General features: G+C 49.9%; 1 protein-coding gene across 1 annotated transcript in view; it reads right to left on the bottom strand.

Annotated features, from left to right (window-relative positions):
* The window catches only part of LOC134910701 (zinc transporter ZIP9-B-like), a 72,424-nt gene extending 49,097 nt beyond the window's left edge, over nt 1-23,327 (bottom strand). Inside the window, exon 1 of the mRNA XM_063919022.1 lies at nt 23,025-23,327. Coding sequence (XP_063775092.1) covers nt 23,025-23,120 — 96 coding nt within the window. The 5' untranslated portion in view covers nt 23,121-23,327. The remainder of the gene's footprint in view (nt 1-23,024) is intronic.
* Between the last annotated feature and the right edge of the window lie 321 nt (nt 23,328-23,648).

The raw sequence follows: 23,648 nt of genomic DNA, 5'->3' as shown, positions 1-23,648 counted from the left end.
GAGGAACCGTCAGGCGCAGAGGAGGAACCGACAGGTGCAGAGAAGTAGGAAGGCGCGGAGGAGGAACCGTCAGGCGCAGAGGAGTAAGGAGTAGAGGAGGAAGGAGTAGAGGAGGAAGGCGCAGAGGAGGAACCGTCAGGCGCAGAGGAGGAACCGTCAGGCGCGGAGGAGGAAGGCGTGGAGGAGGAACCGTCAGGAGCAGAGGAGGAACCGTCAGGAGCAGAGGAGGAACCGTCAGGAGCAGAGGAGGAACCGTCAGGAGCAGAGGAGGAACCATCAGGAGCAGAGGAGGAACCGACAGTTGCAGAGGAGGAGGAAGGCGCGGAGGAGGAACCGTCAGGCGCAGAGGAGGAAGGCGTAGAGGAGGAAGGCGCAGAGGAGGAACCGTCAGGCGCGGAGGAGGAACCGACAGGAGCGGAGGAGGAACCGACAGGAGCGGAGGAGGAACCGACAGGAGCAGAGGAGGAACCGTCAGGAGCAGAGGAGGAACCGTCAGGAGCAGAGGAGGAACCGTCAGGAGCAGAGGAGGAACCGTCAGGAGCAGAGGAAAAGGAGCAGAGGAGTAACCGTCAGGAGCAGAGGAGTAACCGTCAGGAGCAGAGGAGTAACCGTCAGGAGCAGAGGAGTAACCGTCAGGAGCAGAGGAGGAAGGCGCATAGGAGGAACCGACAGGCGCAGAGGAGGAACCGTCAGGCGCAGAGGAGGAACCGTCAGGCGCAGAGGAGGAACCGTCAGGCGCAGAGGAGGAACCGTCAGGCGCAGAGGAGGAACCGTCAGGCGCAGAGGAGGAACCGTCAGGCGCAGAGGAGGAACCGTCAGGCGCAGAGGAGGAACCGTCAGGCGCAGAGGAGGAACCGTCAGGCGCAGAGGAGGAACCGTCAGGAGCAGAGGAGGAACCGTCAGGAGCAGAGGAGGAACCGTCAGGAGCAGAGGAGGAACCGTCAGGAGCAGAGGAGGAACCGTCAGGAGCAGAGGAAAAGGAGCAGAGGAGTAACCGTCAGGAGCAGAGGAGTAACCGTCAGGAGCAGAGGAGTAACCGTCAGGAGCAGAGGAGGAAGGCGCATAGGAGGAACCGACAGGCGCAGAGGAGGAACCGTCAGGCGCAGAGGAGGAACCGTCAGGCGCAGAGGAGGAACCGTCAGGCGCAGAGGAGGAACCGTCAGGCGCAGAGGAGGAACCGTCAGGCGCAGGAGGAGGAACCGTCAGGCGCAGGAGGAGGAACCGTCAGGCGCAGGAGGAGGAACCGTCAGGCGCAGGAGGAGGAACCGTCAGGCGCAGGAGGAGGAACCGTCAGGAGCAGAGGAGGAACCGTCAGGAGCAGAGGAGGAACCGTCAGGAGCAGAGGAGGAACCGTCAGGAGCAGAGGAAAAGGAGCAGAGGAGTAACCGTCAGGAGCAGAGGAGTAACCGTCAGGAGCAGAGGAGTAACCGTCAGGAGCAGAGGAGGAAGGCGCATAGGAGGAACCGACAGGCGCAGAGGAGGAACCGTCAGGCGCAGAGGAGGAACCGTCAGGCGCAGAGGAGGAACCGTCAGGCGCAGAGGAGGAACCGTCAGGCGCAGAGGAGGAACCGTCAGGCGCAGGAGGAGGAACCGACAGGTGCAGAGGAGGAAGGCGTGGAGGAGGAACCGGCAGACGCGGAGGAGGAAGGCGCGTAGGAGGAACCGTCAGGCGCGGAGGAGGAACCGTCAGGCACGGAGGAGGAACCGTCAGGCACGGAGGAGGAACCTGATGGTCTGAGGCTCTCTTGCTGTATCCCCAGTCGCTGACTTGCACAAAAGGCACCCTGGACTAAAATGGCTGCACAGCATTTTTCAAAGCCATGCAATACCCTCTGGCCTACACCTTGGTGGTCCTGGGTTCATTCTACAGCAAGATAATGACCCAAGACTACCTCTGGGCTACATGAGAATCATGGAATGTCCAGGACAGTGGGGGTAATTCAGAGTTGATCGCAGCAGCAAATTTGTTAGCAGTTGGGCAAAACCATGTGCAGTGCAGGTGGGGCAGATGTAACATGTGCAGAGAGAGTTAGATTTGGGTGGGTTATATTGTTTCTGTGGAGGGTAAATACTGTCTGCTTTATTCTTACACTGCAATTTAGATTTCAGTTTGAACACACTCCACCCAAGTCTAACTCTCTCTGCACATGTTACATCTGCAAACCCCCCCCCCCCCTGCAGTGCACATGGTTTTGCCCAACTGCTAACAAATTTTCAGCTGCGATCCACTCTGAATTAGGCCCAGTGTTCAGGATTAAACCCCATCCAGCTGGTTTGCGATGAGCTGGGCAGGAGGGTGACAGCAGAGCAGCCTACAGTGCAGCAAATCCGTGGGGGCTTCTGCAGTCGTGCTGGGAGCAACTTCCCGAACACTGTGATTCCCATTGTATACAGAATATGACAGGTGTGTCCGCTCTGTACATCAGTAAAAGGCGGATACTCTAAGGAGACATAAATTTATATCACATTTGTTAAAAAAAAAAATGATTTTTGATTTCTTTTTTTTACCTCCTATTGTTTATTTAGGACATTGGGCTAAACTGAAAAAGTTTCAATAACAAATGTAATAATGCATGTCCCCATCTACACACACAAATATATACTGCTGCCAAGTTTCACAGTCTACGGACACTAGTACGGGCCTAAAACCGTGAACCCTCTATAATTCCTGAATCCAGCAGTCACTTAATTTGCTCTTGATTTAATTGGTTTAGATTTCATGGCCTTTGTTCGGAAATTGGCATAAAACGGTCATTAAAATATTTCACAGAGCTGCTAATCCGTGATCCAGATAGAGAAAAGCCTCAAAGAGGTCGGAGTCCCCCTTTAGGGTCTGATAAGTCTTCCCGTGGCTTTGCTGGACGTGTCACTGGACGATGAACCTGCTCACTCGCAGCAATCATCTCCCATTATGAACGCCGTGTAAGCCGTCCGTCGCAACTGGCGTGTAATTGAATCGATGTCTTGCTGGGGGCTGCCAAGAGATGGGCCGGGAAGCAGTGATAGGGGGGTGGCTATGTCCCGTCAAAGGCCCTTTGCAGAAGCTGCTCTTGGTTTCCCCTTATTTGCACTCCCAGGCCGCAGGAGAGCCCCGGCACTTTGTACCCACTACCACCCTTCTCTGCGCTGCAATGGCGGCATTGAGCCCAGCCGGGGTGGATGAGGTCCTATGTCAGATAATACGCAGCACATTAAGGCTTATTTGGTAACAAGCAGTAAATAGCCAATGAAACACTTGTCTGGGAGGTCTGCTTACATTACGGTGGTTAAACCAGTTTATATGATAATTCAGGAAGCGATCTCATTATTATTCTATACTCCAGGATCTAGACACGGGAGGAACCAGGAGACTGGCTGGAAGTACAGTATGGCTTTCACCCAGATTTATCAATGGGTCACATCTCACGACTTCATCTCCAAATCCAGCCAGCTATAATGCTGCTGTAAATATCCGTGTACACCCACAGGAGCTCTCAAGTAAAAGCATTCTCTTATTGGATACGGATATAAGTATGAATAATGCTCACTATTTATATAGCGCTAACAGGTCATTATCCAGTGCTGAACAGAGACATTAATCCCGGGGGAGATTATAGTCTTATCTCTGGTCCGCTGATAACATGGAAAACATATCATGTTCATACAGTACAGTTCCCTTATAGTCTCAGGTATACCGGTAACGTGCAGCTGAGCCACCGGAGCAACTGTGTGATGTTACCAAGTCCACACGGGCCGGACAACGGTCCAATTGGTCAGAGCTTGCAATGAGTAACAGCATTAGCACTTATATGATCAGGTGAACTGCAAACACCAGCAGGGTGTATAGAGAAGCACATTTTATAAAACAAAATAATGTGCATGCCGACCCAATAGATAAGAGTGGGGTGGGGACAACTGTTTAATTAACAAATGTTGGGGGACCCGTTATTACAGTGAACGTGTGAGTTTTACGTAATTCTCATACACATGATCCACCCAAAATACGCACATGCCACGCCTACACTTGATGTCCAGCAGAACCCTCCTTTCGCCTGACGGAACTTGGGACTGTTGTTGGAAAATCAGGACTGTGGACTGGATGGCCAGGCAGACAATTATATATGTGGGTTACTTTGTGCTTCCCCCTGCTGTTGGTAAGCAGAAGTGCATTGCTGACCACCTGTAGTACAAAGTATCCGGGAGGAAGAGGAAAGTAGAAAGTTAAGAACAATATTATAGTGTACTGGTCACCTACACACAGCAGGGATAACCGGGCTTAATTAATATTGATAACATTGAGTCCTATCCAGAGCAGGCCCTAGGCATTAGCAAACTAGGCAAATGCCTAGGGTCACAAGCAGATTCTGCTGATTAAAATGATATGCAGCACGCCTATATTCTGTGCGTGACTGTGGCTGTATCTGCATATGAAATGTAACGTTACAGTGCATTCCTGGAAATCACTGTAACGTTGCATTTCGTATGCAGATACAGCCACAGTCACACACAGAATATAGGCATGCCGCATATAATTTTAATCAGCAGAAGCTGCTTGTGCATCCTAGACACATAGAAATGCAAATAAGATGCATTTTCTGCAAAAAAGGCGCCCAACATTAGCAGAGCTGGACAATAGCTGCATGGCGTATTGAGGCAAGATGTATGAGGACACATCTGTATCCAAGCAGAGGCAGAGGTCACAGTGTTAGCGGCCGTGTGAGTGCTGTGTGTGGGTAGGTTTGTTGTGCAATAGTGTTTGGCGTATGTGTAAGGGGCATTACGTGTATAAGGGCAGTAATAAAGGTTGGCATAATATGTAAGGTGCAGTTTTGTTTATAAGGAAGGACATTAATAATGTGTGTCATATGTGTAAGGGGCATTACTGTGTGGTATTATGTGTATAAATGTATTTCTCTAACGTCCTAGTGGATGCTGGGGACTCCGTAAGGACCATGGGGAATAGACGGGCTCCGCAGGAGACTGGGCACTCTAAGAAAGATTTAGTACTACTGGTGTGCACTGGCTCCTCCCTCTATGCCCCTCATCCAGACCTCAGTTAGAATCTGTGCCCGGACAGAGCTGGGTGCTTTTAGTGAGCTCTCCTGAGCTTGCTGATAAGAAAGTATTTGTTAGGTTTTTTATTTTCAGAGAGCTTCTGCTGGCAACAGACTCTCTGCTACGTGGGACTGAGGGGAGAGAAGCAAACCTACTAACTGCGGCTAGGTTGCGCTTCTTAGGCTACTGGACACCATTAGCTCCAGAGGGTTCGAACACAGGATCTTAACCTTGGTCGTCCGTTCCCGGAGCCGCGCCGTCGTCCCCCTCGCAGAGCCAGAAGACGGCAGAAGCAAGAAGACGTCAAAATCGGCGGCAGTGAGTCTTCACATGAGGTAGCGCACAGCACTGCAGCTGTGCGCCATTGCTCCCACACTACCCACACACTCCGGTCACTGTAGGGTGCAGGGCACAGGGGGGGGGGGGGGCACCCTGGACAGCAATTATGATACCTCTTGGCAAAAGTCACATATATACAGCTGGGCACTGTATATATGTATGAGCCCCCGCCATTATTTTTACACAGAAAGCGGGACAGAAGCCCGCCGCTGAGGGGGCGGGCTTCTTCCTCAGCACTCACAAGCGCCATTTTCTCTCCACAGCTCCGCTGAGAGTAAGTTACCCAGGTTCTCCCCTGCATTCTCCAGGTAGAAAGAGGGTAAAAAGAGAGGGGGGGGGGCACATAAATTTAGGCGCATAAATAAGAATTTACTTACCGATAATTCTATTTCTCGTAGTCCGTAGTGGATGCTGGGGACTCCGTAAGGACCATGGGGAATAGCGGCTCCGCAGGAGACTGGGCACAAAAGTAAAGCTTTAGGACTACCTGGTGTGCACTGGCTCCTCCCCCTATGACCCTCCTCCAAGCCTCAGTTAGGATACTGTGCCCGGACGAGCGTACACAATAAGGAAGGATTTTGAATCCCGGGTAAGACTCATACCAGCCACACCAATCACACCGTATAACTTGTGATCTAAACCCAGTTAACAGCATGATAACAGAGAAGCCTCTAGAAAAGATGGCTCACTACAGCAATAACCCGATTTTTGGTAACAATAACTATGTACTAGTATTGCAGACAATCCGCACTTGGGATGGGCGCCCAGCATCCACTACGGACTACGAGAAATAGAATTATCGGTAAGTAAATTCTTATTTTCTCTGACGTCCTAGTGGATGCTGGGGACTCCGTAAGGACCATGGGGATTATACCAAAGCTCCCAAACGGGCGGGAGAGTGCGGATGACTCTGCAGCACCAAATGAGAGAACTCCAGGTCCTCCTCAGCCAGGGTATCAAATTTGTAGAATTTTGCAAACGTATTTGCTCCTGACCAAGTAGCTGCTCGGCAAAGTTGTAAAGCCGAGACCCCTCGGGCAGCCGCCCAAGATGAGCCCACCTTCCTTGTGGAGTGGGCATTTACAGATTTTTGGCTGTGGCAGGCCTGCCACAGAATGTGCAAGCTGAATTGTACTACAAATCCAACGAGCAATAATCTGCTTAGAAACAGGAGCACCCAGCTTGTTGGGTGCATACAGGATAAACAGCGAGTCAGATTTTCTGACTCCAGCCGTCCTGGAAACATATATTTTCAGGGCCCTGACAACGTCTAGCAACTTGGAGTCCTCCAAGTCCCTAGTAGCCGCAGGCACCACAATAGGTTGGTTCAGGTGAAACGCTGAAACCACCTTAGGGAGAACTGAGGACGAGTCCTCAATTCCGCCCTGTCCGAATGGAAAATCAGATAAGGGCTTTTACAGGATAAAGCCGCCAATTCTGACACACGCCTGGCCCAGGCCAGGGCCAACAGCATGACCACTTTCCATGTGAGATATTTTAACTCCACAGATTTAAGTGGTTGAAACCAATGTGACTTTTGGAACCCAAAACTACATTGAGATCCCAAGGTGCCACTGGAGGCACAAAAGGAGGCTGTATATACAGTACCCCTTTTACAAACGTCTGAACTTCAGGGACTGAAGCTAGTTCTTTTTGGAAGAAAATTGACAGGGCCGAAATTTGAACCTTAATGGACCCCAATTTCAGGCCCATAGACACTCCTGTTTGCAGGAAATGTAGGAATCGACCCAGTTGAAACTCCTCCGTCGGGCCTTACTGGCCTCAAACCACGCAACATATTTTCGCCAAATGCGGTGATAATGTTTTGCGGTTACATCCTTCCTGGCTTTGATCAGGATAGGGATGACTTCATCCGGAATGCCTTTTTCCTTCAGGATCCGGCGTTCAACCGCCATGCCGTCAAACGCAGCCGCGGTAAGTCTTGGAACAGACAGGGTCCTTGCTGGAGCAGGTCCCTTCTTAGAGGTAGAGGCCACGGATCCTCCGTGAGCATCTCTTGAAGTTCCGGTTACCAAGTCCTTCTTGGCCAATCCGGAGCCACGAATATAGTGCTTACTCCTCTCCATCTTATAATTCTCAGTACCTTGGGTATGAGAGGCAGAGGAGGGAACACATACACTGACTAGTACACCCACGGTGTTACCAGAGCGTCTACAGCTATTGCCTGAGGGTCCCTTGACCTGGCGCAATACCTGTCGAGTTTTTCCCAACGGTTTATAATCATGTGGAAGACTTCTGGGTGAAGTCCCCACTCTCCCGGGTGGAGGTCGTGTCTGCTGAGGAAGTCTGCTTCCCAGTTGTCCACTCCCGGAATGAATACTGCTGACAGTGCTATCACATGATTTTCCGCCCAGCGAAGAATCCTTGCAGCTTCTGCCATTGCCCTCCTGCTTCTTGTGCCACCCTGTCTGTTTACGTGGGTGACTGCCGTGATGTTGTCCGACTGGATCAACACCGGCTGACCTTGAAGCAGAGGTCTTGCTAAGCTTAGAGAATTGTAAATGGCCCTTAGCTTCAGGATATTTATGTGAAGTGATGTCTCCAGGCTTGACCATAAGCCCTGGAAATTCCTTCCCTGTGTGACTGCTCCCCAGCCTCGCAGGCTGGCATCCGTGGTCACCAGGACCCAGTCCTGAATGCCGAATCTGCGGCCCTCTAGAAGATGAGCACTCTGCAACCACCACAGGAGGGACACCCTTGTCCTTGGTGACAGGGTTATCCGCTGATGCATCTGAAGATGCGACCCGGACCATTTGTCCAGCAGGTCCCACTGGAAAGTTCTTGCGTGGAATCTGCCGAATGGGATTGCTTCGTAGGAAACCACCATTTTTCCCAGAACCCTTGTGCATTGATGCACTGAGACTTGGCTCGGTTTTAGGAGGTTCCTGACTAGCTCGGATAACTCCCTGGCTTTCTCCTCTGGGAGAAACACCTTTTTCTGGACTGTGTCCAGGATCATCCCTAGGAACAGAAGACGAGTCGTCGGAACCAGCTGTGATTTTGGAATATTGAGAATCCAACCGTGCTGCCGCAACACTACCTAAGATAGTGCTACACCGACCTCCAACTGTTCTCTGGATCTTACCCTTATCAGGAGATCGTCCAAGTAAGGGATAACTAAAACTCCCTTCCTTCGAAGGAGTATCATCATTTCGGCCATTACCTTGGTAAAGACCCGGGGTGCCGTGGACCATCCAAACGGCAGCGTCTGAAACTGATAGTGACAGTTCTGTACCACAAACCTGAGGTACCCTTGGTGAGAAGGGTAAATTGGGACATGAAGGTAAGCATCCTTTATGTCCAGAGACACCATGTAGTCCCCTTCTTCCAGGTTCGCAATCACTGCTCTGAGTGACTCCATCTTGAATTTGAACTTCTGTATGTAAGTGTTCAAAGATTTTAGATTTAAAAATCGGTCTCACCGAGCCGTCCGGCTTCGGTACCACAACAGTGTGGAATAATACCTTTTTCCCTGTTGCAGGAGGGGTACCTTGATTATCACCTGCTGGGAATACAGCTTGTGAATGGCTTCCAAAACTGCCTCCCTGTCGGAGGGAGACGTCGGTAAAGCCGACTTTAGGAAACGACGAGGGGGAGACGTCTCGAATTCCAATTTGTACCCCTGAGATACCACCTGAAGGATCCAGGGGTCTACTTGCGAGTGAGCCCACTGCGCGCTGAAATTCTTGAGACGGGCCCCCACCCTGCCTGAGCGTCATGCTGAGGGCATAAAGCCCCAGCGTCATGCTGAGGGCTTGGCATAGGCGGGAGAGGGCTTCTGTTCCTGGGAACTGGCTGATTTCTGCAGCCTTTTTCCTCTCCCTCTGTCACGGTGCAGAAAAGAGGAGCCTTTTGCCCGCTTGCCCTTATGGGAACGAAAGGACTGCGCCTGATAATACGGCGTCTTCTTATGTTGAGAGGCGACCTGGGGTAAAAACGTGGATTTCCCAGCTGTTGCCGTGGCCACCAGGTCTGAAAGACCGACCCCAAATAACTCCTCCCCTTTATAAGGCAATACTTCCATATGCCGTTTGGAATCCGCATCACCTGACCACTGTCGTGTCCATAACCCTCTTCTGGCAGAAATGGACAACGCACTTACTCTTGATGCCAGTCGGCAAATATTCCGCTGTGCATCACGCATATATAGAAATGCATCTTTTAAATGCTCTATAGGCAATAATATACTGTCCCTATCTAGGGTATCAATATTTTCAGTCAGGGAATCCGACCACGCCAACCCAGCACTGCACATCCAGGCTGAGGCGATTGCTGGTCGCAGTATAACACCAGTATGTGTGTAAATACATTTTAGGATACCCTCCTGCTTTCTATCAGCAGGATCCTTAAGGGCGGCCATCTCAGGAGAGGGTAGAGCCCTTGTTTTTACAAGCGTGTGAGCGCTTTATCCACCCTAGGGGGTGTTTCCCAACGCACCCTAACCTCTGGCGGGAAAGGATATAATGCCAATAACTGTTTAGAAATTATCAGTTTTTATCGGGGGAAACCCACGCTTCATCACACACCTCATTTAATTTCTCAGATTCAGGAAAACTACAGGTAGTTTTTCCTCACCGAACATAATACCCCTTTTGGTGGTACTCATTATCAGAAATGTGTAAAACATTTTTCATTGCCTCAATCATGTAACGTGTGGCCCTACTGGAAGTCCTATTTGTCTCTTCACCGTCGACACTGGAGTCAGTATCCGTGTCGGCGTCTGTATCTGCCATCTGAGGTAACGGGCGCTTTAGAGCCCCTGACGGCCTATGAGACGTCTGGACAGGCACAAGCTGAGTAGCCGGCTGTCTCATGTCAACCACTATCTTTTGTAAAGAGCTGACACTGTTAATTCCTTCCAACAGTTCACCCACTCAGGTGTCGACCCCCTAGGGGGTGACATCCCTATTACAGGCAATTTGCTCCGCCTCCACATCATTTTCCTCCTCATACATGTCGACACAAACGTACCGACACACAGCACACACACAGGGAATGCTCTGATAGAGGACAGGACCCCACTAGCCCTTTGGGGAGACAGAGGGAGAGTTTGCCAGCACACACCAGAGCGCTATATATATACAGGGATAACCTTATATAAGTGTTTTTCCCCTTATAGCTGCTGTATTGTTAATACTGCGCCTAATTTGTGCCCCCCTCTCTTTTTTTAACCCTTTCTGTAGTGTAGTGACTGCAGGGGAGAGCCAGGGGAGCTTCCCTCCAACGGAGCTGTGAGGGAAAATGGTGCCAGTGTGCTGAGGAGATAGGCTCCGCCCCTTTTTCGCTGACTTTTCTCCTGCTTTTTTATGGATTCTGGCAGGGGTTAAAATTCATCCATATAGCCCTGGGGGCTATATGTGATGTATTTTCGCCAGCCAAGGTGTTTTAATTGCTGCTCAGGGCGCCCCCCCCTAGCGCCATGCACCCTCAGTGACCGCAGTGTGAGGTGTGTATGAGGAGCAATGGCGCACAGCTGCAGTGCTGTGCGCTACCTTGGTGAAGACAGGATGTCTTCTGCCGCCGATTTTCCGGACCTCTTCTTGCTTCTGGCTCTGTAAGGGGGCCGGCGGCGCGGCTCTGGGACCGGACTCCATGGCTGGGCCTGTGTTCGATCCCTCTGGAGCTAATGGTGTCCAGTAGCCTAAGAAGCCCAATCCACTCTGCACGCAGGTGAGTTCGCTTCTTCTCCCCTTAGTCCCTCGATGCAGTGAGCCTGTTGCCAGCAGGTCTCACTGAAAATAAAAAACTTAAACTAAACTTTTCACTAAGCAGCTCAGGAGAGCCACCTAGTGTGCACCCTTCTCGTTCGGGCACAAAAATCTAACTGAGGCTTGGAGGAGAGTCATAGGGGGAGGAGCCAGTGCACACCAGGTAGTCCTAAAGCTTTACTTTTGTGCCCAGTCTCCTGCGGAGCCGCTATTCCCCATGGTCCTTACGGAGTCCCCAGCATCCACTAGGACGTCAGAGAAAATCAGTTATACAGCAGCTACTGGGTAAACACTAAGTTACTGTGTAATCCCTGGGGTATATAGCGCTGGGGTGTGTGCTGGCATACTCTCTCTCTGTCTCCCCAAAAGGCCTTGTGGGGGTCCTGTCCTCAATTAGAGCATCCCCTGTGTGTGTGCGGTGTGTCGGTACGATTGTGTCCACATGTTTGACGAGGAAGGCTACATGGAGGCAGAACAGGTGCAGTTGAATGTAGTGTCTCCGCCGACGGCGCCGACACCCGATTGGATGGATATGTGGAAGGTGTTAAATGATAATGTAAACTCCTTGCATAAAAGGTTGGATAAAGCTGAAGCCTCAGGACAGTCGGGGTCTCAGCCAATGCCTGATCCTACAGCGCAGAGGCCGTCAGGGTCTCAGAAGCGCCCACTATCCCATATTGTTGTCACAGATAGCGACACGGATTCTGACTCCAGTGTCGATGGCGATGAGGCAAAATTACAGCCTAAAATGGCTAAAGCCATCCGCTACATGATTATAGCAATGAAAGATGTGTTACACATCACAGAGGAAACCCCTGTCCCTGACAAGAGGGTTTATATGTATGGGGAGAAAAAGCAAGAGGTGACTTTTCCCCCTTCACATGAATTAAATGAATTATGTGAAAAAGCGTGGGATTCCCCTGATAGGAAAGTGCTGATTTCCAAAAGATTACTTATGGCGTATCCTTTCCCGCCAACAGACAGGTTACGCTGGGAATCCTCCCCTAGGGTAGATAAAGCTCTCACATGCTTATCTAAGAAGGTGGCCCTGCCGTCACGGGATACGGCCGCCCTAAAGGATCCTGCGGATAGGAAGCAGGAAAGTATCCTGAAGTCTGTCTATACACATTCCGGTACTCTACTGAGGCCGGCAATTGCTTCAGCCTGGATGTGTAGTGCTGTAGCAGCATGGACAGATACTCTGTCTGAGGAACTAGATACCCTGGACAAGGATACCATTTTACTGACCCTGGGGCATATCAAAGACGCTGTCCTATATATGAGGGATGCCCAGAGGGACATTTGCCTACTGGGCTCTAGAATAAACGCAATGTTGATTTCTGCTAGAAGGGTCCTGTGGACTCGGCAATGGATAGGTGATGCCGACTCTAAAAAAAACACATGGAGGTTTTACCTTATAAGGGTGAGGAATTGTTTGGGGACGGTCTCTCGGACCTAGTTTCCACAGCTACGGCTGGGAAGTCGAATTTTTTGCCATATATTCCCTCACAGCATAAGAAAGCACTGTATTATTAAATGCAGTCCTTTCAATCACAAAAAAGCAAGAAAGTCAGAGGTGCTTCCTTTCTTGCCAGAGGCAGGGGTAGAGGAAAAAAGCTGCACCATACAGCTAGTTCCCAGGAACAGAAGTCCTCCCCGGCTTCAACTAAATCCACCGCATGACGCTGGGGCTCCACAGGTGGAGCCAGCAGCGGTGGGGGCGCGTCTCTGACATTTCAGCCACCAGTGGGTTCGTTCACAGGTGGATCCCTGGGCTATACAAATTGTGTCTCAGGGATACAAACTGGAATTCGACGTGATGCCCCCTCACCGTTACCTAAAGTCAGCCCTGCCAGCTTCCCCCATAGAAAGGGAAGTTGTGTTAGCGGCAATTCACAAGTTATATCTCCAGCAGGTGGTGGTAAAGGTTCCCCTCCTTCAACAGGGAAGGGGTTACTATTCCACAATGTTTGTGGTACCGAAACCGGACGGTTCGGTCAGACCCATTTTGAATTTCAAATCCCTGAACATTTATCTGAAGAAATTCAAGTTCAAAATGGAATCGCTCAGAGCGGTCATTGCAAGCCTGGAAGAGGGGGATTTTATGGCATCTCTGGACATCAAGGATGCTTACTTGCATGTCCCCATTTATCCACCTCACCAGGAGTACCTCAGGTTTGTGGTACAGGACTGTCATTACCAATTCCAGACGTTGCCGTTTGGCCTGTCCACGGCTCCGAGAAAATTTACCAAGGTAATGGCGGAAATTATGGTGATCCTGAGAAAGCAAGGGGTCACAGTTATCCCATACTTGGACGATCTCCTCATAAAGGAGAGGTCCAGGGAGCGGTTGGTGATCAGCGTAGCACACTCTCAGGAGGTGTTGCACAGCACGGCTGAATTCTGAATATTCCAAAGTCGTAGCTGATTCCTACAATGCGTCTGCCCTTTCTGGGCATGATTCTGGACACGGACCAGAAGAAGGTGTTTCTCCTGGCGGAGAAGGCTCAGGAGCTCGTGACTCTGGTCAGAGACCTCCTAAAACCAAAACAGGTGTCGGTGCATCACTGCACGCAAATCCTGGGAAAGATGGTGGCGTCATACGAAGCCATTCTCTTCGGCAGGTTCCATGCGAGGATCTTTCAGTGGGATCTGTTGGACAGGTGGTCCGGATCGCATCTTCAGATGCATCGGCTGATCACCCTATCCTCCAGGGCCAGGGTGTCTCTTCTATGGTGGCTGCAGAGTGCTCACCTTCTCGAGGGCCACAGGTTCGGCATACAGGACTGGGTCCTGGTAACCACGGATGCGAGCCTCCGCAGATGGGGGGCAGTCACTCAGGGAAGAAACTTCCAAGGGTTGTGGTCAAGTCAGGAGGCTTGTCTGCACATCAATATCCTGGAACTAAGGGCCATATTCAACGCCCCGAGTCAAGCGGAGCCTCTGCTTCTAAACCAACCGGTGCTGATTCAGTCAGACAACATCACCGCAGTGGCCCATGGCACAAGAAGTAGGGTGGCAATGGCGGAAGCCACCAGGATTCTTCTTTGGGCGGACAATCACGTGCAAGCACTGTCAGCAGTGTTCATTCCGGGAGTGGACAACTGGGAAGCAGACTTCCTCAGCAGGCACGACCTCCACCCGGGAGAGTGGGGACTTCATCTTCATCTTCACGCAGATTGCAAATCGATGGGAATTGCCACAGGTGGACATGATGGCGTCCCGCCTCAACAAAAAGCTAAAAAGGTATTGCGCCAGGTCAAGGGACCCTCTGGCGATAGCTGTGGATGCACTAGTAACACCGTGGGTGTTCCAGTCGGTCTATGTGTTTCCTCTTCTTCCTCTCATACCCAAGGTGCTGAGAATCGTAAGAAAAAGAGGAGTGAGAACAATACTCATTGTTCCGGATTGGCCAAGAAGGACTTGGTACCCGGAACTGCAAGAAATGCTCACAGAGGACCCATGGCCTCTGCCTCTCAGACAGGACCTGTTGCAACAGGGGTCCTGTCTGTTCCAAGACTTACCGCGGCTGCGTTTGACGGCATGGCGGTTGGACGCCGGATCCTAGCGAAAAAGGAATTCCGGATGAAGTTATTCCTACGCTAATAAAGGCTAGGAAGGACGTGACAACAAAGCACTATCACCGTATATGGCGAAAATATGTTGCTTGGTTTGAGGCCAGGAAGGCCCCTACAGAGGAATTCCAGCTGGGCCGGTTCCTGCACTTCCTACAGTCAGGAGTGACTATGGGCTTAAAATTGGGGTCCATAAAGGTCCAGATTTCGGCCCTATCCATTTTCTTTCAAAAAGAACTGGCTTCACTGCCGGAGGTTCAGATGTTTGTTAAGGGAGTGCTTCATATTCAACCCCCTTTTGTGCCACCAGTGGCACCTTCGGATCTCAATGTGGTGTTGGGTTTCCTGAAATCCCACTGGTTTGAGTCACTTAAGACCGTGGAGCTAAAGTATCTCACATGGAAAGTGGTCATGCTATTGGCCTTAGCTTCGGCTAGGCGTGTGTCAGAATTGGCGGCTTTGTCGTGTAAAAGCCCCTATCTGGTTTTCCATATGGACAGGGCAGAATTACGGACTCGTCCGCAATTTCTGCCGAAGGTGGTGTCATCTTTTCATTTGAACCAACCTATTGTGGTGCCTGCGGCTACTCGTGACTTGGAGGATTCCAAGTTGCTTGATGTAGTCAGGGCTTTGAAGATTTATGTAGCCAGAACGGCTGGAGTCAGGAAAACTGACTCGCTGTTTATCCTGTATGCATCCAACAAGCTGGGTGCACCTGCTTCAAAGCAGACTATTGCTCGCTGGATCTGTAACACGATTCAGCAGGCACATTCTGCGGCTGGATTACCGCATACAAAATCAGTGAAAGCCCATTCCACAAGGAAAGTGGGCTCTTCTTGGGCGGCAGCCCGAGGGGTCTCGGCATTACAGCTTTGCCGAGCAGCTACTTGGTCGGGTTCAAACACCTTTGCTAAGTTCTACAAGTTTGATACCCTGGCTGAGGAAGACCTTGTGTTTGCCCATTCGTTGCTGCAGAGTCATCCGCACTCTCCCGCCCGTTTGGGAGCTTTGGTATAATCCCCATGGTCCTTATGGAGTCCCCAGCATCCACTAGGACGTTAGAGAAAATAAGATTTTACTCACCGGTAAATCTATTTCTCGTAGTCCGTAGTGGATGCTGGGCGCCCGTCCCAAGTGCGGACTTTCTGCAATACCTGTATATAGTTATTGCTTAATAAAGGGTTATGTTATGTTGGCATCCGTTGGTGATGCACTGTTGTTGTTCATACTGTTAACTGGGTATGTTATCACAAGTTATACGGTGTGATTGGTGTGGCTGGTACGAGTCTTACCCTGGATTCCAAAATCCTTTCCTTGTAATGTCAGCTCTTCCGGGCACAGTTTCCTTAACTGGAGGTCTGGAGGAGGGGCATAGAGGGAAGAGCCAGTGCACAACAGTAGTACTAAATCTTTCTGCGGAGCCCGTCTATTCCCCATGGTCCTTACGGAGTCCCCAGCATCCACTACGGACTACGAGAAATAGATTTACCAGTGAGTAAAATCTTATTTACTAATGTGTGGCATTATGTGTATAAGGTGCTCTTCTGTGTGGCGTAATGTATAGAAGGGGCACTACTGTGATGTCCATTGTGAATAAAGAGCAATATGGTGTGGTGTAATGTGAATAAGGAGCAATTCAGTGTGATGTAATGTGTACTACTGTGTGATGTAACGTGAATAAGGGGCACTACTGTGAGGAGTAACGTATATAAGGTAAAGTGGTACTACTGTGTGATGCAATGTGAATTAGGAACACTAATCGCATGATAAAATGTGAATAAAGTTGCACTACTGTTTGGCGTAATTTGATTTGGGGGTACTATTGTGTGGTCATCCCACTTACCAAAAGAACATGCCCCTTTTTGGGCAAATGTGTGTTCTGTTCCTATTAAAAATCTAGGTGGTAGGAGCACCAAATTGAGTACTGCTATGGGTGAGGGGTGATGGGAAAGGGGTGCAGGGTCAGAGGCGGTACTAGCTGCGGTGCTAGGGGGCACCAGCCATAATCTTGCCTAGGGCAAGATCAGGGCAGACTCAGGTCCGATCAATTCACTTTCAATTATTATCTCATGAATATTAGTGCCTCAGTGATGTGACTGGATCCGTGATAGGCCACATATTGGTGACAACCAAATACTTCATTAGAATACCACTCCGCGATGCCCTGCCTCCTACGGAGAGGTGTTCACTGCACTACAATACCCCAGCCCAAGGGGTTGGACATCTATACTGCCTACTATAGCGTTTCCATAATCGCCTGTTACTATGGAACTGACTGTTCTTTATAGTCTCCTGTGGGCATATTAAACACCACGGCTAATTGGCGGCTAAAATCCCTGTGGTAACTTTTTTCGGTAACTTTTTTCCACATCTCAAATCGGGATTACTGCGTGAAAAACCTACATATTCCGTGTAACCTGCATAAACAATGGGTGTTCCCCGCACGTGAACCGCACATTTTGCCATTTTTCCAACAGGTCATGAAGCTGTGAGGTTCAATCCACCATTGGGGATTCACGCGTGAGGTAATCTCCATTAACTGAACATTATATATTAGTGATCATTAGTATATACTACAATGCTGTGACAAACTACACAAATCACCAAGGAGATCCCTGGCACTATCTATCTCTTACAGAGGTCATGCTAATATCCTTCCATATAAACTATAGAGAGGGTATGCTATAAGTGATATATCACTCAGCACAAGTCTCTCATCAGCCACTACATCACTTAACTCTGCCGTATGGAATACACGATCTGTCTGTAACATCCATCCATGACCTCTTTATCTCAAACAACCTCAACCCTCTGGCAATAACTGTAACATGGCTCCCACAGTCTGACACTGCCTCAACCCGCAGCCCTTACCCACCCGCCAGGCCTGGAGGCAGACAAGAAGCTGAGATTTTTATACTTATTTACCAAAATTGCACATTCACAGTTTTATCATAAGTCCCATCTTTAGAAAGAACACATAATTTAGATTTTCAACCCATTCTCTCTGTGTATTGCTGTATTATATATTCAAAGCAACAGATATTTCATAGCGACACATATTTCATTGCGCTTTACGAGTAACAGCTGCAAGTTCTCCTCCATTACTGTAACCTCTCTACAAGTGAATCCAACCAACTCTCCTCATACCCACCCGAAAATTAACTCTAATAATGTTTAACAATTCCTCTCACCAACCTCTACGCCTGAGATTGCTGTAACACTTAGTAACCAAACCTAAGAAATAGCAATTTATGAAGAGGTTCCAGCTGTCCTTCACACCCCGGGTTGGCCCTGATGTCAACCGTGGCACTATAAAGTAACACAACATAAAGAGGTATATATCTCACACTTCTAATGACTATCGCATAAACCGCCGTCTACCACTCTCACTGCAAAATCTCCGGACACTGCCAAACACACTTCCCATCTGTCATCTCTGCTCCGGCTTCTAACCCCAAACTCACTTCTAGTATACTTAAAACACTTCACACCCCTCCCACCCCAAACCCACAGACTACCATGCAAGATATTGTTTCCTATTTACAAGGGCAAGATAAAGAACGTTCAGTATGAAAGGGCTTCCTCCTTCCTCAGCCAGCAGCCTGCTCAGTCCCTTCCGTCACCTTGTCCTCATGTGATCCAGAAACGAAGATGAAGTATCTACTCTCTTCTCATCTTCCTACAATACCACCTCTCCTCCTGCCCCTGCAACCCCACAAATCAGCAGCTCCTTCTGCTCATCCTAAATCTCACATCTCTAACCACTCTCTCCGTCCTGGTATCTTTCCATCATTATTCCAGCCGCAGTGATTGCTCCTATTCTGGAAAAAAACACAATTCTGACCCAAACTCTCTCTCATATTACCTTCCAATCTCCCAGCTCTCATGCCCCTCCAAGCTGCTTGAAAGATGCCCACCCCCACCTCACACAGCCTACTGGACCCACTTCAGCCTGGCTTTCTTTCCCAACTATTCACTGCCACACCTAAAGTGCATTAGTCACGTCTACGACCCCTGGAACGTTCCGTTTCACACTATTGATCAAACTTTTCACATACAAACACTACAATCCCTAGGTCTCTAAGATACAGCCCGTCCTGGTTGTCATCCTACAGATGAGCCTATGCTTAGTGTGCAAACAAGTCGCGGTAAGCGCAGCTCGCTTGCCGCGAACAGTGCTTCCCTTTTTGGCATTTGGGCTTCTGTTCCTCCCTTCATAACTAATCAGCTCCAGGGCCGGCCCTAACCAATATGATGCCCTAGGCAAGATTTTGGCTGGTGCCCCCTAGCACCACCACTGGTTGCACCTCTTTCCCAGCACCATCACCCCTCACCCATAGCAGTCCTTATTTTGGTGTTTGTACACCCTATATTTTAAATAGGAACAGTTCGCACATTTGGCGCACAGCCAAGAAAGGGGGGTGTTTTTGCTGGCAAGGGACATGGCCACACAATAGTAACCCCAATTCCAATTAGGCCACACAGTACTGCAACTTTATTCACATTTGATCATGTGATAGTGTCCATAATTCATATTACATGCCACAGTAGTATCACTTAACCTTATAAACATTACTCCTCACAGTAGAGCCCCTTATTCACATTACATTACACTGAATTGCTCCTTATTCACATTATACCACACCCTATCGCTCTTTATTCACATTAGACGACACAGTAGTGCCCTTTCTATATGCAGCGCCACATAGTAGAGCACCTTATACACATAATGCCACACATTAGTAACGCATTTATACACATAATTCCATACAGTAATGCCCCTTACACATTATTAATGTCCTTATAAACATAATGTGCCTTACACATTATGACAACCTTTATTAATGCCCTTTCACACATAATGTCCCTTACATATATGCCGCACATTATTAATGCCCTTATACACATAATGACACAGATACAGTAGTACCCTGTTACACATATGCCACACATTATTAATGCACTTATACACATAATGACACATATAGTGCCCCTTACACATATGTTGCACATTATTAGTGCCCCTATACACATAATGACACAGATACAGTAGTACCCTGTTACACATATGCCACACATTATTAATGCACTTATACACATAATGACACACATAGTGCCCCTTACACATATGTTGCACATTATTAATGCATTTTTACATGACACACATAATGCTCCTTACACATATTCCGAACACTACTGCACAACCAACCCACTCACATGCACACAGCACTCACACTTCCACTAACACTGACCTCTGCCTCTGCTTGGATACAGATGTGTCCTCATAAATCTTGCCTCAATGCTAACGTCGGGAACCTTTTTTTTAATGAAAATGCATCTTATTTGCATTGCTATGTGACTAGGATGCACAAGCAGCTTCTGCTGATTAAAATGATATGCAGCATGCCTATATACTGTGTGAGACTGTGGCTGTATCTGCATATGACATGCTACACACAGAATATAGGCATGCCGCATATCATTTTAATCAGCAGAAGCTGCTGATGCCCCTAGGCATATCAAATGCCCTAGGCAATTGCCTAGTTTGCCTATCGCTATGGCCGGCTCTGATCAGCTCCTTAGGATTTCAGTATCATATGTATGTGGTGGTTGATACCTAAGTTGACCAGTCCTCTCCTGATCTCTCACTGTCTGTGTTGGTCCACATCACTGACTGTCTTTCTGGCCTTTTCTCTTGGGTGTCACCTCGCCATCTAATACTCAAAACAGAGTTAATAATATTTGCAATGCCCAATAGTAGACATCAACCTGACATCTCTATTGACAACATGACAATAAACCCTGAAGCTCAGTGTGACCCTTGATTTAACTGTACTTTAGGTTGTAAGTTCTCATGAGCAGGTCCCTCTCTCCTCATCTTTCCATCATACCCTCATCTACTCCCTACTGCTCCAATCCGTTGGGTTCAGCCAGCGCCTCATTTCTCAGTCTTCCCCTATCCTACACCAACATCTCTTTATTGAACAAAGGGGTCCCCAACTCACCCCTCCGCTCTGGCCAATATTTGTGTCTCTCATCTGCACTCATTACCTGCCCCGATTCCATTTCCATTTACAGGACTTTTTGTTGGGGCTGCACACACTCTGTGGAATGTCCGCTCACACAACAAGACTTTCCTCTAGTCTCCAAACCTTCCCTGAAAACTCACCTCTTCTGGAATAGCATAAGCTGCCTGAACCATGTACCTGCTACACAGTTCTGCACTGACACAACCCACTCTCCTCAGGCCAACATTGCTGCGCAGAGACATAGCTGAGCTATAAGCCCCGCCCTCTGCACATGTAAGTTCAGGATGAACGTTCCCGGCACCCTGCAAGAACGCTGATGCCAACCCCTAGGCCAGAGATTTTCAACCTACTGCAACTCGCGGCACACTGAACAAGATTTAAATATTGCATAGGCACATTCAAAAATAACGGTGATGCATGGTGCAGTTGCGTGTCCTAGGATGTCTTGTCGCAGCTTCTCCATAGGTAACGCCTGAGCCACATCTGAGAAAGCCAGAAGAGCCCAACACTGCCTGGGCCCAAAATTAGATCTGGCTCTGCAACCACTACACCCACCAGTATTCATCGTTCCAGGGCCTCAGTAGCGGCAAAACATTGACGGGCCTGGCTCTGCTTCTATGGCGGCACACCTGGAGACTGCTCAGGGCACAGTGGTTGAAAAACACTACCCTAAGCCTTGCTTTGTGGCACTGTTCGCACACACCACTAGTTACAGCCCCGTTGCTGTGTGACCACTAAGCAATTTGTACTTGGCTGTACCAATACGCGCCACTTATCCAATAAATTGTGAGTGTCCCGCAACTTGCGGGACAGTAGGCAAGTGTGCCCTGCACCCTGGGAAAAGGCACTGCTTGCCCACCCCTAGTTACAGCCCTGTGTATAAAAGTCATGTGATCCCATAAAATATAAGCGTGAGAGCAGGGCCCTCTTACCGCTCTGTCTGTTACATTCCCGTCTTCTTGTGTTACTGGTTGACTCCTTATTGTATAGCACAACAGAATAAGCTGCCACTGGATATATAAGTGTTAATAAGAACTGAAGAGCCATAGCCCAACATAAACCTTAGCACAGCCGCAATGTGATACCCCAACTGTAAGCGGGGAGACTTGTGGAAAATGTCAAGTTGAAAACTTTTTAATACACAATTTAAAAGTAATTACCTAACGCCAAAATACACAGAAGCTCTCACACATCAGTACTGCAGCCTCCCTGGCATCAGAAGGGTTAACTCTAAAACTAACTTTTAAAGGCAGAAAAACAAAACACATGAGGGCCCCTATTGCACAAGTCTCTGTCCGCACACCCAGCACACCCTGTGTTACATTGCCCATGCTGTAGTGATTACCAGCTGCTGGATACACAACGGACACACCGCGCACTCATCAGGATGTACTATCAGGGGCTAGTGAGACTTGGGGTCCCCCTCCCCTGACACAGCTGTACTCTTAGGGGTTAACAAGACTTGGGGTCCCCTCCTTCCCAGACATAGCTGTACTCTCAGGGGTTAATAAAACTTGGGGTCCCCCCCCTTCCTAGACACAGATGTACTCTCAGGGGTTAATATCACTGGGTCTCTGCCCTCCCCTCACTCCCAGCTGACCCCCTTGGGGTCCCCCCTCCCCTCACTCCCAGCTGACCCCCTTGGGGTCCCCCCTCCCCTCACTCCCAGCTGACCCTCTTGGTGACCCCCTCCCCTCCCTCCCAGCTGACCCCCTTGGGGTCCTCCCTCCCAGCTGACCCTCTTGGTGACCCCCTCCCCTCACTCTCAGCTGACCCCTTGGTGTCCCCCCTCCCCTCACTCCCAGCTGACCCTCTTGGTGTCCCCCCTCCCCTCACTCTCAGCTGACCCCTTGGTGTCCCCCCTCCCCTCACTCCCAGCTGACCCTCTTGGTGTCCCCCCTCCCCTCACTCTCAGCTGACCCCTTGGTGTCCCCCCTCCCCTCACTCCCAGCTGACACCCTTGAGGTCCCCCTTCCCCTCACTCCCAGCTGACCCCCTTGAGGTTCCCCCTCCCCTCACTCCCAGCTGACCCTCTTGGTGTCCCCCCTCCCCTCACTCCCAGCTGACCCCCTTGAGGTCCCCCCTCCCCTCACTCCCAGCTGACCCCCTTGAGGTCCCCCCTCCCCTCACTCCCAGCTGACCCTCTTGGTGTCCCCCCTTCCAGCTGACCCCCTTGGTGTCCCCCCTCCCCTCAGCAGACGTTAATGAATGGGAAGAGGAAGATACATTGTAACATCCCACAACCTCTGACCGGCTCCCGCACCCTTTCGCCGCCGGCTCCCTGCAGACACTGTGCGGCCACTCAGCTGCAGACTTACCTCGGAGAGTTTTACAGCCAGGGGGATGAGTCCCAGCAGGAAGCAGCCCAGGAACATGCCCAGGGAGATGAGGCAGACCACCAGCAGCCCCTCCATAGCGCCGGCCAGAGGGTGAGATTCTCAGGCTGCAGCCCCGGTCTCCAGGGGGAGGTACAGTACACAGAGGCTCCTGGGCTGCTCCCTCATGCCTCACACGTCGCTGCCTCCTTCCCCCTGAGCTCCTTCTGTGCACTCACTGCAGCCCACATAGCGCCGGGCGCCCCCTGCTGGATGCCGGGAGAACTGCAGGCAGACGGGGCTGCGGGCTGCTACAGTATGAATACAGTATATTCTCTCTTCCCCAGGACTCTTATCAGGGTATCCGGTCTTTGGGTCGACAACACTCGGGTCGACACTCATTAGGTCGATCACTATTTGTCGACATGGCAAATGTCGACACATGAAAAGGTCGACGTGAGTTTTTTTGCATATTTTACCATTTTTTTTTGTACTTTTTCATACTTTACAATCCACGTTGACTACGACTGGGAAAAGTAATCTTGCTGCGAAGTTCGCACACCATGCGAGGGGACACGGTGCCCTAATTGGGGGTCCCGATCACTTTACGAAGAAAACGACACCAAA

The sequence above is a fragment of the Pseudophryne corroboree genome, chromosome 4 (assembly GCF_028390025.1).
Source record: "Pseudophryne corroboree isolate aPseCor3 chromosome 4, aPseCor3.hap2, whole genome shotgun sequence".
NCBI lineage: Eukaryota > Metazoa > Chordata > Amphibia > Anura > Myobatrachidae > Pseudophryne > Pseudophryne corroboree.
Note: the sequence above shows the minus strand (reverse complement) of the source record. Positions and strands in the feature narration are given on the sequence as shown.